This window comes from Dryas octopetala, chromosome 3 (assembly GCF_963921425.1).
Source record: "Dryas octopetala chromosome 3, drDryOcto1.1, whole genome shotgun sequence".
NCBI classification, from domain to species: domain Eukaryota; kingdom Viridiplantae; phylum Streptophyta; class Magnoliopsida; order Rosales; family Rosaceae; genus Dryas; species Dryas octopetala.
Genome location: NC_141368.1, coordinates 1,741,285 through 1,759,427, shown reverse-complemented (window position 1 = coordinate 1,759,427; position 18,143 = coordinate 1,741,285). Strand labels below are relative to the sequence as shown.

The 18,143-nt window shown below is 36.2% G+C and overlaps 3 protein-coding genes across 3 annotated transcripts; all 3 read left to right on the top strand.

The window, feature by feature from the left end:
- Positions 1-361: 361 nt before the first annotated feature.
- LOC147289341 (Tic22-like family protein) lies at positions 362-3,680 on the top strand. The gene is made up of 8 exons (XM_086236583.1): positions 362-899; positions 1,104-1,198; positions 1,297-1,376; positions 1,615-1,656; positions 1,723-1,850; positions 2,112-2,292; positions 2,567-2,745; positions 2,953-3,680. Exons 1-8 carry the CDS (start codon positions 490-492, stop codon positions 3,467-3,469), a joined length of 1,632 nt encoding a protein of 543 aa, XP_086092709.1. The 5' UTR covers positions 362-489; the 3' UTR covers positions 3,470-3,680.
- Positions 3,681-10,299: 6,619 nt separating this feature from the next.
- WRKY27 (WRKY DNA-binding protein 27) lies at positions 10,300-12,143 on the top strand. Its single transcript, XM_086237987.1, has 3 exons — positions 10,300-11,057; positions 11,142-11,255; positions 11,352-12,143. Exons 1-3 carry the CDS (start codon positions 10,465-10,467, stop codon positions 11,917-11,919), a joined length of 1,275 nt encoding a protein of 424 aa, XP_086094113.1. The 5' UTR covers positions 10,300-10,464; the 3' UTR covers positions 11,920-12,143.
- A 3,476-nt stretch (positions 12,144-15,619) lies between these two features.
- Positions 15,620-18,089, top strand: LOC147289339 (NADH-ubiquinone oxidoreductase-like protein). Its single transcript, XM_086237112.1, has 2 exons — positions 15,620-16,016; positions 17,479-18,089. Exons 1-2 carry the CDS (start codon positions 15,704-15,706, stop codon positions 17,676-17,678), a joined length of 513 nt encoding a protein of 170 aa, XP_086093238.1. The 5' UTR covers positions 15,620-15,703; the 3' UTR covers positions 17,679-18,089.
- Positions 18,090-18,143: the final 54 nt, after the last annotated feature.

Here is an 18,143-nt window from a genome sequence, read left to right as displayed (position 1 = left end):
ACTTTTGTTATAAAATACTACAAAATTTAGTCATGTGTGTTACACATGTCTTAATTAGTCTATTCATGATCCTATACTAACTAAAATGCCCTTAATTTTGATATATTATTTGAAAAAAGTCACCTTATATACTAGATTGGAACTAAAAAAAATTTAGGTATGAAATTATGAGAAATAATAATTTAGATATATAGTTGAGACAAGACTAAAGTTCAGGTAACAAAGTGCTACTCCCAAAAGTATATTTGGACACTTCTATACTTTTGTGTGTTAACGACATGTCGTTTCAGATAACAATCACTGTTGGTGGAAGCCCATTGGGATGAAACCAATCAGCCCAACTATGCAAATCCAGAAAAAATGAAAATTCCAATGTAATCCTTATTCGATATCTCTGTTGTCTCTCTCGCGAGAGTCTCATCCTCTCCCACTCCTAGTAGACACAATTTGACAAAGCCATCATCATACAACAGTAAAGGTCCCTCATTCATGGCCTCACCAACCGAACGAACGCACAATACCCATCCCAAACCCATCACCCACTTGCTCCACTCCACCACCACCAATCTCCTCTCTCTCTTCTCCGCCCCCAAAACGACGCCGTCGACGACCTCGACCCCGTCAACAATCCGCGTCGCCCTCTTCTTCCCCAATTCACCGAAACCTCTAGCCTTCCACTCGGCAGCTCAGCCCGACTCCAAATCAGCCATGAAAGGCGTCGCCTCCTCGTCAGAGTCAAACTCGGCGTTCCCATCAACGGTCAGGATTGCGGGACTGAACTCAAATATCAAGGGTGGTGGGCCGGCCTTTGTGGGCCAGGTCTTCAGCATGTGTGACCTTTCTGGGACTGGTCTCATGGCCGTCTCTACCCACTTCGACATACCCTTTATATCCAAAAGGTCCCTTTTTAACTTTATTTTTGTAAATATTGTATTTTATTTAGTTTAAAAATGATTTCTTGCTGGGTCATACCATTTATGTATTTGGGTTTCAGTTTAAGTTTGACAAAGATGTTGTCTTTGGCATGAGCTTATGAAAATTCAAGAAAAAGATTGAATATTTGAGGTTTTTAACTGATTTTCGTTTGTTTTTATGGCCTGTAGAACTCCTGAGTGGCTCAAGAAGATGTTTGCATCAATTACTAATAGTGAGAGAAATGGCCCAGTGTTCCGTTTTTTTATGGATTTAGGCGATGCAGGTATATCCTCTTCATTTCTTTTTTTATTTTCATTTTATCTGATCAAATTGATTTGCATCTGGAGATGTCCTGCATTCTAACTGAGATTGTGTTCATAGTTACATATGTGAAACGGCTGAATATTCCAAGTGGTGTGGTGGGTGCTTGTCGTCTCGATTTAGCATATGAGCATTTCAAGGTACTCTCCCCCCCCCCCCCCCCCTGTCTCTCCCCATTGGAACGACAGTGCAGATTGATGCATCATTTCTGTTTTGGTTATGAAGTAACAGAAAGAAAGCATGCACCTGTGTCATATCCTGGATGTGCCACAATATGGATTTATATACTTTATTGCTTTTTATGTATTGGTAATTTTCATGTTATGCTGAGTTCCTCTTTGGATTAACTATTAAAATCGTTCACCATGTTGTATGCAGGAAAAGCCCCACTTGTTCCAGTTTGTTCCGAATGAGAAACAGGTATGATTCATATGACAACCATCTTTGTAATATTTTATCATTTTTTAACATTTGCTGCTCCTACAGGTGAAGGCAGCTAACAAACTTCTCAAGACAATCCCTCAGAATGGCGGTTGCAAAAAGGTTGATGGAGTCCCAGTTTTTAGTGCTCAAAACTTGGATATTGCTATAGCAAGCTCCGAGGGGATCAAATGGTGTGTTCTCCTGTTTTTGTGCTTGTTTCTAGTTTTATGATTTTGATACAGATTTTTCTTGGATGAAAAGAAGCAAAAGAAATTTTAAAAAACAGGAAAAATGGGTATTTCTCAGGATACTGAATTTATTTTTATTTTTTTAACTGAAGGCTGGTTTCCTTGGTGGATAATTACTTCTATTTTTATCAGAAACAATTTTTTGTTTTTTCAAGTTTAATTCAAAATGGCTGATGCTCAATTGGTTACTGTTTGTTCCAACAGGTATACTCCCTACTTTTTTGATAAAAACATGCTTGATAACATTCTTGAGGAATCTGTAGATCAGCATTTCCATTCTTTAATTCAAACTCGGCACATGCAGCGGCGCCGGGATGTGATTGATGACAACTTGCCAGCAGAAGTAATCGAAGAGATGGGAGATAGCTTATGGGAGCCTCCAGAGGTATGAAATCCCATAGTAAAGTATTGCTTTGAGGGAGCAAGTAGTTTGGTGGTTAGACATTTACAAGATTTTAAGATGATTTGTAAAATCACTGATGCATGTGAAGTAATTTTGATTACACGTGGTCAATGATAAGCTTACAAGAATGAATTACTTGTTCTTCTGACATGGAAATATATGGATGTATAAATTAAGTTTAAATATCCTAGTTCGCCTTATTTTTTGTTCCCATGTATTGTCTATTTGTTTCATTGCAACAAATATCTCTGGACAGGTTCAGGAAGTACTGGATGAAATGGGGAATCCTGGAATACCTTTGAGTGTCATTTCTAAGGCCGCTGAAATGCAGCTCCTATACACTGTTGATAAAGTACTTCTGGGTAACAGGTGGTTTCGGAAAGCAACTGGCATTCAACCAAAATTCCCTTATATGGTTGACTCTTTTGAGAGAAGGTACATCCTGTGCCATCTTTAAGTTCATGCAATCACATCAAATCCTATGGAAAAATCCATGTTTTCTTTTTGTTTAACGCTTTCACTAGATATTGACATGGGTTAACTTGGGTGCTTCTAGATTCTAATAGACTGGCTTATTCGAGAGGTTCCAAAATCTAATATCTTTCGTGCCCTTATAACAAAATTATGTTTATTCTGGTGCAGGAGTGCGGCTTCTTTTCTTAGAGCTTCTCAGTCAACCAACTGCCTTGCCAACTGGGAAGCAGTAAATGATAATAAAGATTCTCTACACTGTAGCGCTTCAGAGATTAAGCTAAAGGATGATAGTCAGACCAACAAAGGAAACAGATCAAATCTCCGGTTTCCCTTTGGAGATTGGTTTTGTCATCTGTGGTCAAAGCAAAATCACCAAAATGAAGACTCATCAAAGGAATGTGTAGAGCAGAACTTACAGCAAAATCCATACCTTCCCAAGATTACAATGGTTGGCATTTCAACTGGTGAGGCAGGGCCGATGAGTAAAGCAAGTTTGAAGAAGACAATGGAGGATTTAACAAGAGAATTGGAGCAGACGGAGTCAGGAAATGTCAGCTGTAGTGATATGAGTAATGAGTTCAGATTTGAAGATAGAGATCCACTATTTGTGGCAAATGTGGGTGATTATTATTCTGGCATGGCAAAGACAGGTTCAACTCGGTGGGTTCGAGGAGGAAACAATTAGAGGACCCAACTGACAAAACAAAAATTTCTTTCTCGGTATAGTAGTGAATATATTTATTATGCCTCTCACACAGCTAAAAAAATGCATTGTTAATAGCCATGTATTCTTTTTTGCTGGAATGTCAATTTCTTATGTCTCGTGCATTCGGATGTAGCATGTGATTCACGATATGCCATCTGATCATTGTTGTATAAAGGTTTCTTTTTTATTATATATATATAGAGATGTAATGGAATGACCTGGAAAGTTTTCCCCTGATTGCATTAGTTACTGTCATTGATATGGGCATTTATGAATGTGATGGATATGGGCATTTATGAATGTGAATCAGGTTTTCCATTGAGAATTCAATGACTGTGATACGATATGGTACCTTTTTCCAATTCTGTTTATTATTGTATTTTATTTTTTCAGTTCTACTTTGTAAAGGTTTCTAGACTAGTCGATAGAGGACTCCATTTCCTATTTACATGTGTAGCAAACCCAAATTGATTTGTAACCAGTTCGTGAAGCAAAGAGGGGATGGGGTTAACTAAAAGGTGATGTGAGATTTTGATTTTATGGTATCTTTCTATAAATTTTATGCACCAAGAGGTGGATCAGTGCTTTGTACTGAGTTTGTAGAGAAACAGTAGCCGAGCATGGTCCTCACAATTTTCCATTAATGGTAACAAAGTGACAATTATATAAAATGATGTAGATGGCACAAAGGAGGGCCAAAAATGCTTCTTATAGTGTTTACTACCACTGCAACTTACAAAGAAGACAATCATACACGACAAGAAAATTTAAATATACAATGAATGACAAATGTGGTGGTGGTGGTGGTGGTGGTGGAGATGGTTCCCTTGGTGCTGTGTTGTGGATGCCCTCAACACATCTTCTAGTGTGTGACACTACACTACACTACACTTCTCTTTTCCACACCACAAAGTGGCTTGTAATGACCTCTCTCTCTCTCTTCAGAGTTCAGAACAAGGAATGAAAAAGAAAACAGATAGTTTCACCAAAAGAAGCAAAATGATAGTTAGTGGGATATCTAAGTTGCTTAGAGATTGCGATCTTTGCTTTCATTTGATAACAAAGGGTATCTATATATTCTATCTTCATCGCTATCACTAATACTTCCTCCTGCCAAACCCATGAGACTCCCTCCCCCTCCTTTTCGCCAAACCCACCTCCTCTCTCTTTCTAGCCTATCTGCCCAAGTGATCATGAACAAAATGCATTCTTTTGAAGATTCCATGACATTGACAACGACAATCACATTGTCACTCATATTATCAAACTTTAAGCCTCCACCAAGTTAAGACATGAAATAGACTATGGATATGTATGTATGTATATATATATATATATGGTTCATCCACCTATCTTTTAGTTTTACTGGATGTTCATTATACATCTGTCTAATCTCATCTAATTTTTAGGTAGACCAAAAAAGCATTTAGGTTTTGTCCATATAAGACTAGAGTGCCCTGGTCTTCACTAGCATGGACATGGCAATTCTTTCTAGTCTGGGCCAACTGGAGCAATGTGAACTTGTTTGACCCACCCAAAAATTCAGCCTGCTCACCCAATACTTAATACATAGATTCATATGCTTTAGTTTTATACTTTTATATATATGGTAGAGTTTGAAAAAGGTTCTAAATGCCCTTCAAAGTCCCAACCAAACAAAACAGACATGAAAATACTATCAATCAGAAATCTTATTCTCCTAACTAGATTTGGACCCTCCATACAGAAAGGGAAGGCAATGGTAGTGGTGGTCCCAAATCACATTTTTAAACTTTTGTTTCCTTTCAAGCACCTTCTTCGTCTGCTTAATTCGTATATCTTTTCATTGTCATCATCATCATCCATCATCAGTACAATTCGATATTCCTTCTTTTTCAATGAGCATCGCCTTAGCTAAGCTTCCCAGAAATCAGAATCTTCAGTTGGCCTACTACAAATACAATGTCAGTGTGGCTACTCATTTTGCATTCTATCTATTAATAGCATCTCATGTATGGAAATATGAATATACCCTTTTTTTAGAATCGCAATATTCTTTTTTGTTTTATATGGAGATTGCTATTACGTGGTGGGTCTTGCACATATATGAAAAAACGTTATCAATAACATTAACATAATTAAAAAATTCTCGTAAATTTTTATTTCGCCACATGTAAATGGGTTTGGCACATTCAAAAATTCCTCCAAATTTTACAAAATTGTTTTATTTGCCCTGTTTCCCAACCATATTCTCCATTTGCTAATTAATCTTCCTCCAAACTGATTGGGGCATGCTATTTCCTTGATGTACTTTCACTATTCACCCTAACACTTTTAGGAGCACCTTTTTCTTCAGCTATTTTACTCCTCTTTGTTTATTGATAACGAAGTCAAAATGGAGACGATGGATGTCCATTGGTGCATCTTTTGCAACCATCATTGTTGCTTCTTTATTTTTGTGCTTTTATTCACATCAGATTTCAGAGTGTGTTGTTATACTTTTGCCACTACTTAAACCTAGGGGTGGGCATAATAACCGACGCACCGAAACACCGAACCAAACCAACCGTAAAAAAACCGAAAAAATACCGAGTTGACCAAAAAGTCAACACCGTAAGAGAAAACCGAACCACACCGTATATAGACGGTTCCGGTTCCGGTTTCATGCTCATATTACCCGAACCAAACCGAACCAAACCGTGTAATTTTTTTAAAATATAATTATATATTTTTATGCATATTTTATACATTTTTATACACATTTTATACATTTTTATTTTAGACCCTAAAATATATTTTATATAACCCTATGAGTTTAATATTATATATATAATAATGTTTTAGTATATAATTTTAGTTATATCTTATATAATAAAATTAGTATACTCTATAGTCTATATAATAATGTTTTATGCATATAGAGTTATATATAAATTTAGTATATAACTATATAGTTAGTAACTTAGTATAGTTAGTTATATATAACTATATAGTTAGTAACTTAGTGTATAGTAGTTGTATACATACTACAATAGTTATATATAACTATATAAGTAATATATAATTATAGTAGTATACTAGTATATACTATAGTAGTATATAGTTATATATATACTATACTCATTACTCTATAATAGTTATATATAATCTTATATATAGTTATAACTTATAACTTAAGCAGGTTGTATTTACTTTAAAATTTTAAGTACTAAATTAAATAAAGTTCAAAATTGTATTTGCATTTGTTTAATTTGTAGAATGGTAGTTCAAAAACTCAATTGTGTGGCCAAAATGTTTAAAAACCAAATGTAAGTACCAACAAAATAATTGGACTTAGGCCCACATTTTTTGGCCCAAAAACGTGCACACACCGAACCAAACCGTTCTTGCAATGGTTTGGTTTGGTTTGGTTTTTTTTCACTTTGTCCGGTTCTCAACACCGAACCAAACCGATATAATATTTCTGGCGCGGTGCATGGTTCTCGGGGTGAATTGAGCCGAACCGCACCGTGCCCACCCCTACTTAAACCAACGATGGTTGGAACTTCTCTGCTCCTAAGTACTACCTAAAGTCGAGTCTAGAGTCTAGTCGAATAAACAGTATCAACGGCAAAAAGAACCTTGTCGTGCATACGCTCTTCATCCATTGATTCCATTTTCAATGAATATTATTTTTCTTCTCTAATATCCATTTCTTCCCATAAACTGCGACTTGTTTTCTTGAAAATAGATTATATTATGTAATTAAATTATTTTCTTGGAAACACATTTATTCTTTGTTAAAACTATAGAGATAAAAGATTATCCTATGTGATGCATGTATGTAGAGTTTGCGTACAAAAATGAGTAGATGTTTTTTTTTTTTTGTAAAAGAGGTAAGAAATAATATAAAGTGGAGTAATTTACACTAATTAAAATATTATTTTTACTTTTTAAATATATCATTAATACATTTTAAATAATAAAATATATTTATATACTCAGTCTATATATTTTGGTTTACAAAGATATTAGACATATCAAATGGGTTGGGCAGTCCGCCACTGCACTGTTCAACTCATTTAAGTTGAGTTTATTCGTACTTTGTGTTATATTCGTATTGAGTGTTGGCCTATTTAATAATTGAGTTTAGCTCGTGCTGATTTAGATAAGTAAGACTTAGGTTTGGCATAGCAAACGTCACGCGGTCTATTTGTGCTTTTGTCGTGCCTAAAACGAGCAAGATCCATAAGTCTTTTTTTTTTTTAATTAAATATTAATTTTTTAAAATAAATTGAATTTTATTGTTGAAAAAAATAATAATAATAATTTTAAACAAGCCCTGCCTAATTTAATTCCATTTTGTGATTGTGAACTTTTTTTTTTTTTTTGGTCAAATGCTTGTGAACTTTGAGCAGGTCCAATTCATTTACTTGCATCATCCTTATGTTGGCCCATAACGTTTTATATTCATATCATGTTGTGTTTGTGCCGACCAAGTTCATTTATTTATTATAATATAAGAGGGCAATAAAGAACATTTACTTGCATAATTTTCAGTTATATACATTAATTATTATTCTTCTCACTCACACAGTCACACTACAACACCAAATCATGAACGTTAAAAAATAAAAAATACAAAGATTCCCCCATTAAAGAAAACCCAGCTTTAAAAAAAAGAAAACCCAGCTTTAACGGCCCAAGGTTGCTCAATCCTCAGCAGTCAGCACCACATCGAGAAACATTTTCTTTCCCTTTTTGTCCCTATCTTGGGATTTTATGCTTGAAGAGCCCAAAGAAACAAAAAGATGTTTGTTCTCCGTGGGATTGATCAATGGTTACGATTTGCTAATCTTGTACCCTCTTATCACTCGCGCGCGTATGATGGTGATAGCGATTCCTTTGGCCCCTCCTATGCAGCCGTAAAATAGCGCATATCACACTCACAGGTAATTTACATTTATCAACAATAGGGAAGGATAAAAAGTAAAAGGAGTAAAACTGTAAAAGTGGGTAATTTAAATAAAAATGGATAAGTTGGGATAATGTATAATTATTATGGTAACTTTAGGATAAGAACAAGAAAAAAGATGTTCGAATTCTCCCGCTTCATCTAATAAAAAAAAACCTTATATAGCAAAAGTTTTTGAAGTAATTATTAAAATTATTTGGAGTCAGACGGGTATAGTTGTTAATTATTTGGAGTAAGAGGGTTATAATTTTTTAAATTATTAAATTCATATGAACGATTCTTTGAACTGTTTGGGCTTTTTTTATACATAAATTTTAGATGAATTAACCGAACTTATTTTCTAATTTGTCCGAACAAAAGGTTACATCAACTTAGTTATCAACATATGCATGCTCTTGAATAGGGTGTTCATATGGTAATAATTATTTAATCTAGTAGTAGTATCTAGTACCTTTTTTGTTGAAGGAGATTCTAAGTTTAAATCTTATTCACGATCATTTTTAATTAGTAAAAAAATCGTAAATAATTAAAAAAAGGGTGGCACTATTAGCACTCAAACAACGTCATCTTACACTTCAAAATATACAAATTTTCTCTTATGTTTGGAGTGTAGGATGATCTGTTTGGAGTGCCAATAACATTTCCTTAAAAAAAAGTTCACTTTAGAAACCATCATAATTAAATAACTCAAAAATTGTTGAATGTCAAAAAAATCTACTTGAATTTTTAAAAATGTTAAAACAACCCACCCGCGATAAACATCTACTTTTTGGGGGTATGTGTTGTGCCGCTCTGTGTTTGTGTTTGTGTTTGTGCCGCTATGTGTTTGTGAATAGGGGTCAATTTATCCTTAGAAACCGTAGTTTGGGCTAAAATATATAAAAGCCGTAATTGAAATTCAGTTTTCTTTTAAGAAAGTAAATACATTTTGATTGCAAAGTTCCCAACATTTGTATTTATCCTTAGAAAAAGAAAAATGTAATAAAGTCATCACAGTCTGATGATATGAATACTTTTTAAAGCACCAGAAAAGTGAGCTTCAATTCAATTTCATAGTTAATATTACATTAGTATTTACTATTTAGTAACAATAATAATATAGAATAGTTTCAATCAATTACCATGACAAGTGTGAAACTCAATATATCACAAGCATCAAGCATGCAGACCATCTGGCTGATATGCTTTTCCTCTATGGCTCTATGTGGACTGTGGAGGGCACAAACTCAAACCCATAAATCCATAATGGCTATAAAAAGGGTGGTGGGTAAGTATGTAGACAATCTGGCTAATTGAATACGCCAAAAGTACAGACCACTACACAGTCCTACTCGCAGGCATTACCTTTTGGAAAAACTAAACGAAACCGTAAACAGAATGTAGGACAATTGTAAGACATGCTCATACTATACAGGTGCACTCTTCACACCGTGTGCTTGCATATTACTTTTCACATACATATTACAACCCAATCAGAATTCGAGTATAACGGCGAGTATTAAACTCAGCGAGTAGACCTACTGTACAAACGCGTAAGTGTCCATGCGCCACCGTGGTGTGGCCCCTGTTTGACATTTTATCAAAAGTCAATGAGAAAGCTACAACAAAAGTGGCTTCCCACTTTCCCAGAGAGAGAAAAGGCTGTACTCCAAAAAAGAGAGAGAAAAGGCTCTCTCTCAGACCCTCCGAATCCATGACCCCCCCCCCCAAAACACTCTCTAACCGTATCAAAATAATAAATACCCCTGCTTTTTCTTTTTCCTTTCTCCTTTTTCCTTTTTCTGGTTAAATAATATTATAATTTTTAGTATAAATAATTGACAATTTACCAAGTCAGTGCTCCACCATTTCCTCTCACTAGCTACTCTATCTCTCCTCCCTAGATTTTGCCGAAAAGTCAGCGCCGTCCTCTGTACTTCTGTCTCTCCCTTACCCCACTGCAAATTCAATGGCTTAAACAGTAAGCACAGCAAACACAGAGTTGGGTTCAGTAGGTGTGAGCGTTAATTCCAAGGCGTTAAAGAAGCCGGTCCTCTCTGAAATGGCAGAGGATTGGGATCTGGAGGCGGTGGTGCGGGGTTGCAAATCAGCCACCGACACCACCACCACTAGCACCGCCATCACGGCAGCCATAAATTCCAGTAGTACTGCCGCCTTGGAAGAGGAGATGTCTCTGCGGGACTGGGTGAAAGCTGAGGCAGAAAATGACCCATTTTCTTTTCCCAACCTTGTAGAGCACAGGTACAATGCTTTCCAAGAGCTACAACAGTTTTACATGCCCTTTTACTCCAACCCCACCATCAACAACAATACCACCACTAGCTATGGTATTATTCCAAACCCGCCCATTATTTCTGACTTTGGAGGATCTAGTGGCCAACATCACCTCCAACAACAACAACAACATCATTTTCTGCCTACCAACGCCACCATCAGGCCTCCTTTCAATCCGGGCACAATTCCCGTTTCTAATTTCGGACGATTTCAGGAACAACAACAACAAGTGCAACAAGCCCAACAAGCCCAGCAACAAATGCTACAACAGAACCAAATTCAACCTCAGAATCATCCGCAAGGGTTCGCTGCTCCAATTCTACCAACCATGCAACTCCATCCCCCCAGATCAAGAAAAAGGTATTTCAAATCCCCCTTTTGATTTTTTTGTTTTTGTTTTTGCTTAATTTCATGTCACAAACACCCGATTTTCTTGATTCACAGGAAGAGCCAGCAAAAAAGGTTGGTGTGCCAGGTAAAAGTAGAGAATCTTTCCGCTGATTTATGGGCATGGCGTAAATACGGTCAGAAACCTATTAAAGGTTCTCCACATCCAAGGTTAATTAATTAGGTTTTCAGATATCCTCAATTTTCTCTCTCTCTCTCTCTCTCATCTTTGTCGGAAAATAATAGTGGATTTGATTTTTGGGACAGGAATTATTACCGCTGCAGCAGCACGAAAGGATGTGCGGCAAGAAAACAAGTGGAGCGCAGCACTACAGACCCAGACATTTTCATAGTGACATACTCAGGCGACCACACTCACCCTCGTCCGACTCATCGGAACTCGCTTGCTGGAAGCACCCGAAACAAGCTATCATCAGCTGCTACGACGTCGTCTCACAACAAGCCATCAAACAAAGATTTCAATTCCAGCTCTCCACTCTCGGCTTCTTCGAGCCTCTCTCCCACCGCACAAATGACTCCACCACTTCAAGCTGATCAGGAAGTTGATTACGAGGAAATGGTTATGGATGAGAACGAAAACGAGGACGAGGACGAGGACGAGGAGGAGGACAAGGACGATATTCTCATCCCCAACAATACGCTCATGTCCGACGACATATTCATGGGCCTGCACCAACTGGAGACTAATACTTCTAGGGGTACTACTGGAACTTCTGCTGCTAATTTTTCGAATAAAGGACAACCAAATTTGGCTTCTTCTTGGGCTGCTAGTCACTCCTCCTCTGCCGGAGCCACTGTTGGCGGTGGCTTCTAGTGGCCGCTGAGTTGGGAATATGCATATATATATATATAGGCTTCGGTTTAATATAGGCTTTTTATTTACTGTGTTTGGTTATTTCATATGGTAGAGGGGTGGGATTCTAAGCTCGTATACAAAAAGAGTAAGAGAATCACTTCCCTCTCCACTCATAGAGGGTTTTCATTTCATTTTCTTTTCTTCTGGTTCCAACTAGAATAATAGAGTTTTACAATTTTTTTTTCCTTTGTCTAATGGTTTCAGTGCACCATCTTAATATATAACAGAAAAAAAAAACCATTGAATTTTTCACTTTCATGAAATAAATCAACTTAAAAGTCACTTATGTGAATAAAACTTAACGATTTATTCGATAGTTAAAAATCATGTTACATATATTTTCAAAATTTTACGTTTAGGTATGTACGTGCATGGTTTATTTTAAACATAAGCGTGTGGACGCGTAGAAATATATTAAAAACTTACCGTTATACATGCAGCACGCCGAATATACTTTCATAAAAGTGTAGTAAGAACGTATATTGGATATTCTCTTATAATAGTGTAATAATTAAGAATGTAAGCCGCCAAATATATTTTTTAACGACATAATAATTATGATTATACGTTGAATATATTTTCAATTATAAAGCTTTAATTATTAATAACGCACATGTACGTGTAAGAGAGTGCGACAATAATGTTTCCCTTAATACTGTCATGAGTTTTGTATTGCATCTTTGGCAATTTTAATTATGGATCGAGTTGTATGATGTATCATTAGAGTTTTTTTTTTTTTTGGATTTAAAAAAATTTTTCATATGAAGATGATCGAAATCCTCACCGGCCTTCTAATGATGACCTTAGGAATATCACGCATGGATCACACATGTAGTCTGAGGTTGACCAGCCAGTTGATAATTCTTACCATTGCAGTGCAGTTATCAACTTGAATGCACTCTATGTGTTGAATCACCAACATCTATGAAAAGAATAATTTTTATTAGTTAATAATTACTAGTTATAATTCATGCCTCTTTTCTAAACTCAATTTCAATTTCAAATCTCTAATCTTCCAGCTAAAAATGATAACTAATAATGATGAACAAATTGGGTAAAGCCGTAAAGACAAAGATATCATGTTTTTCACAAGGATGATAAATGGTAGGTAGGCATATTTTCTGAGGAGGGGTGAGAAGTGAGAACTCTGCCTAAGGATTAAGATAGGAGAGAATCTAAGTGGATGATGCATTGATTTTAAGTGCTTTTTCTGTTCAAATGGTTTGACTATGCCAGGTCAGCACCAGGTAACCACAGACACTAGCACTCAGTAATATAAAAGTGATAAAATATTCAAATTTTGCCTAAATAATAAATTTAGGAAAAATTTAAATATTTTTTTGGACAATCAAGTGGGTGTTAAACAGTTGTCGTTTCCATGCAAGGCAAGGCTTAATTTGTCAGACCGTGACCGGCTCCGGTTCAGTCGCCTTTATCACGAGACAAACACAGGATCCTCTTTTTGTCTGTTCACACAATAAGGACACAACTGGTGGCTTCTTGGGTCAAACATTTTTTTTCCACTTTGGACATAATACGAGTGGGTCAAATCTATTTTATTCAGGACTTTATTTTTTACTAAATTTAGAAAATATTATTATATATGGAAGAGCAAAATAATATCCATAAGTGAATTATAAATAGTTTGAGTGGGAATCCAAGAAATAATACTAGGTTTTAAATGGTGGAGAGTGAAGCAAGTTGGTGGGTTATTTTATTGGGGTGACCCTGTCTAAAACAAAACGTAGAAGGTCATTCTGTTTGAATAAAATAAAGGGTCTTTGTTTATTGATTATCCTCTCTTCAACTAAATCACATTCAAACTTACCAGACTATCTAATAGAGAGATCTAGTTCCATATATTTTTTCGAAAAGAAAGTTATTTTGCACACTTTAGTTGAGCCCATTTTTGCTTTGTGTTGTGCTCATGTTAGTCTATTTAGCGTGTTGTGTTTGTACCAATCCACATAGTAAAGATTTAAGTACGGCACAACCCATAACTTGCAATTCATTTGTGCTTGTGCCGTGTCTTAAAAGAATCGGCCCATAAGTTTGTTTTTTATTTAGAGTTAGAAAACTTTCATTACTTTTTCATTATTATTAGATATTAATATTTTGCTACTTGACAAATTAAATTTTTTTATTGAAAAGTAAAAAAAAATATATGTTAAATAAGTCATGTCTAGTTTGGACCCATTTTGTGCTCGTGTTGTGTTGTGCCTTATGGGTTAAAAAATTCGGCTCATTTGTGCTCATGTCGGTATTGTCCGTTTCATGCATGTGTCGTGTTATGCTTGTTTTGGTTGTGTCGTGTTTGTGCCAACCCGACTCATTTGATAACTCTACAACTAAATATTAGTCTAATATTATTTTTTTCCCAAATACTAGAGAGGTCCCAAATTTGAATCTCCATATTCACATAAAAAAAAATAGAAAATGAAAATAAAGCAAATCATCAATATGAGATCTTTAGAATATGGGGAAATGACCAAAGAGGGTTTAGTCGAGTGATTAGGCCCATGGTTTGCTCCCATGCGGTTTAGGATTTGATTCCTAATGGTGTGTTTGGATAGAGGAAAAAAACTCGGAATTTAAACAAAACTCAGCATTTAAGAAATTACATGCTCTAATTTCCTTATTTGGGTTAATAAATACAGAATTTTGTAAATTCTAGGTGGAAAAAAACTTGGGATTTGAAGACTGTAAATTCCAACTTTAAATTCCACTTAAATTGGTGTCATTTTCAAAATTTCAATTTTTACAAAAGAAAAATAAATCGTGTCGACCATGTTAACACTGCTGCCAACGTCACCACCACTAACACCACCACCCCCGCCACCACCCCCGCTGCCGCCGCCGCCACCACCACCAACACCAACACCAAGATCGCCACCACCGCCATCACCGTCACCACCACCACCATCACCGTCACCGCCGCCACCACCATCACCGCCATTTCCAACACCACCACCGCCACCGCCACCGCCAACACCCCAATTTTAGCACTACCATTTCTCCTACCGCTTGTGGGCCATTACCCCTATCAATTTGGTCAACTCACCATAAACATCATTTTTATTGTTGCCACCATCACCATCACTCTTTTGAATTAATGTATCAAAAATTAAAACTACCATAAATTCCGTGTTTAAACTCTATTATGTTTACATGTTATCAAAACAAGAGAATTTACATATTCTAGAATTTTAAATCACATCGTTTTAAATTCCGTCATTTGTGAATTTCTTAGTAATTTCAAAATACTTAATCCAAACACACCATAAAAGTACCTATCTAGCTAATTTTTAGAGTTTTCTGCCTCTTAAAGATTATAGGGTTCAACGGGGGCCCAGTAGATTTTAGGGCAATAAAAAAAAGAACGAAACCTAGATCTCTTCCGATAACGGTAGGTGGCTGACGGGCTCAAAAGTTCAAGCCCAAAATCTATCATCAATTTTATGTTGGGCCAGTGGCTAGCGCAACCATTTGATTAGGCCCAAAGACTATTGCGGGCCTTTACCAAAGATAAATCTAAAAGTTTTAAAACCTTGCCCGGCCCTTCCTACGCAAAACAGATTATTTGTTTTTAATTTTATTAATAATAGACAATTAAGAGTTGAATATTGAATTTTCTGAAAAAAAAAGAAAAAAAAAGAAATATGAAATTCAATTAACATTAACAGTGAGAAGTGAGTCTGTGAGAAAGAACCGATCCAGAGCTTCACAGAGAGAGTACGAAAAGATGTTGCTGCGAATGATCGGACGGCCACTAATGGCCAGGGTGAAGCAGACGACGGGGATTGTAGGGCTGGACGTGGTCCCCAATGCGAGGGAGGTCTTAATCGAGCTCTACTCCAAAACCCTAAAGGATATCCAGGCTGTTCCCGAGGACGAAGGGTACCGTAAGGCCGTGGAGAGCTTCACGCGCCACCGTCTCAAGGTCTGCCATGAAGAAGAGGACTGGGAAGTGATCGAGAAGAAGCTCGGCTGTGGCCAGGTCGAGGAGCTCATCGAGGAGGCTCGTGACGAGCTCACCCTCATCGGCAAGATGATCGGTCCGTACATTTTTTAATTAAATTTGAGTTGTTTATTTTTGCTGTTTAATGATTTTGAAATGTGTGTTTGTCATTTGATTCTGAGTTTTGCGATTGACATGGGTCCTATAACATGGAAAATTGGAAATTGAGCTCAAAAGAGCTCAAATGATGCGGTGTGCCCAAAATCTGGAGTTGCATTTTGTTATTGAAAAATAGAAAATGGGAATTGGAATTCGAAATTTTAGGTGATTTAACCAGCTCTGTATAGTTTTTTTTTTTTTTTATGGCTATTGAGTTGTCTATTTTTATTTGCTGAAATTATGGAGGAAAAGTGAGTAAAGAACTAAAGAGTAAAGATTGTAAATTTTCAGCTTAATTTGTGTTTTGGTAGTGCTTTTTTTTACTACAATCATGAAACAAAAGGGTTCACTTGATTTTAATAATTTCAAAGAAAATGTGAATGGTTGAGAATATGTCACTTAGGAAGTGCTTGTATTAGTTTTCCTTGAGAAATTCTGCTTGAGCATAGTGTCGAACTTTCGTTGCCAAAGGTAAACATTTTTCGTCAGATGCCTTTGCATTTATGTGTATATTTACCCACTACACACATACATGTATTCAGCTCTCAGTTTGGGTTGGTTGGCCATGGTCACAATTCTTTCCAATACAACCCCAGGTTCTGTTCTGTCATTCACTTTTGGTTTTTGCTTATATAGGCTGCAACTTGATGTTGCTTTCACTCTTTTGATTAAGACTATGATTCACTGATACTTGGGTACATGTCCAATGTTGTCTTGAGAATGCTTAGTTTGTTAATGTGTGGTATGAGTTGGTCAATGTGGTGGAAGGGATATTTACATTTGAGCTAGCTATCCCCTATAGTCAACATGTTGTGACAATTATTTATTTCTAGTTATCCAATTAATTTTCACTATCTTTTCCTAAAAATAATTTATGTTAGGCATGTGGAACACACAATAAGCTTCAATAGCACTTTGTTGACTGTCCATAAAGTTTTTGCAATTAATCTTATAAAAAAAATAAAGTTTTTTCAATTAGGGATATGATTGATTGTCAACTCAAGTGGACACTCAATAAGGAAATGCTATTTTCTTCACTCGAATGATATTTTCTTCAAACTCTCATTCAGTGGCCAAAATAGAATTCTTTATTTGTATGAACTATGTTGTTGACTAACCACTGTAATCTCTTTGATAATATGGCATTCCTCAGTTCTACTGTCTTCGTGCTTCATTGTTCTAATGTTGGAACCAATATCTTTTGCTGTCTAGATGTATATTTCTAATCTTGCTTTTATAATGAAGTGCTCATTTGAGCCAAACTGTTGTAGTAGATTATATATCAAAGTCTCATTAAAGTATCAGAAATGCTTTCCTTGAATTTTTTACCTTCAATCGAGATACTAAATGAGATGGATAGTTTGTAATGGGTGTGCATTCTGTATTGAGTTATATTGCAGAGTGGGATCCATGGGGTGTTCCTGACGATTATGAATGTGAGGTGATCGAGAATGATGCTCCAGTTCCCAAACATGTTCCTCTGCACCGACCCGGTCCTCTTCCTGAAGAGTTCCACAGGGCGCTAGAGTCTCTTACTTCAAATCAAACAAAGTTGGATGCAACTAAAGCCCCCTCCATCGAGTCAGAATTGAAGGAGTAACGGTCTGCTGGCATGTGCTGGGAGGGACTTTGGATTCCAAATTTGAATTTAAATCTTTTTCTAGAATTCTCATGTTTATCTTTGATTACAGCACGCCTGTTTGCTAGACTGTATAGGTTTTAATTATGAAGAGGCTTGGATTTTTAATAATCCACATTTTGAGTGGTGGTTCAGTATCTATGTTATTTTCTTAATTTCCGCACTTGATTCCCATTGAAAATGAGAAATGTAGTAGCAGAACGCTGGCTCTTAGTGTCTTGTAGGAACTTGGAATGTGCAGATGGCACAAACAAAAGCTGCTCTTTCAATAAACATGCAACTGTAGTTTAATTGCTATGCAGAATTTGTTGGTTCCTGATTTGGATCACACTTTTGCTTAGTTATGAATGAATGAGACTCTTTAATGTAGCATTCTGATTCTTACTTTTCAGTTTATAAAGAGAATGCAAAAAAACAAATATGACT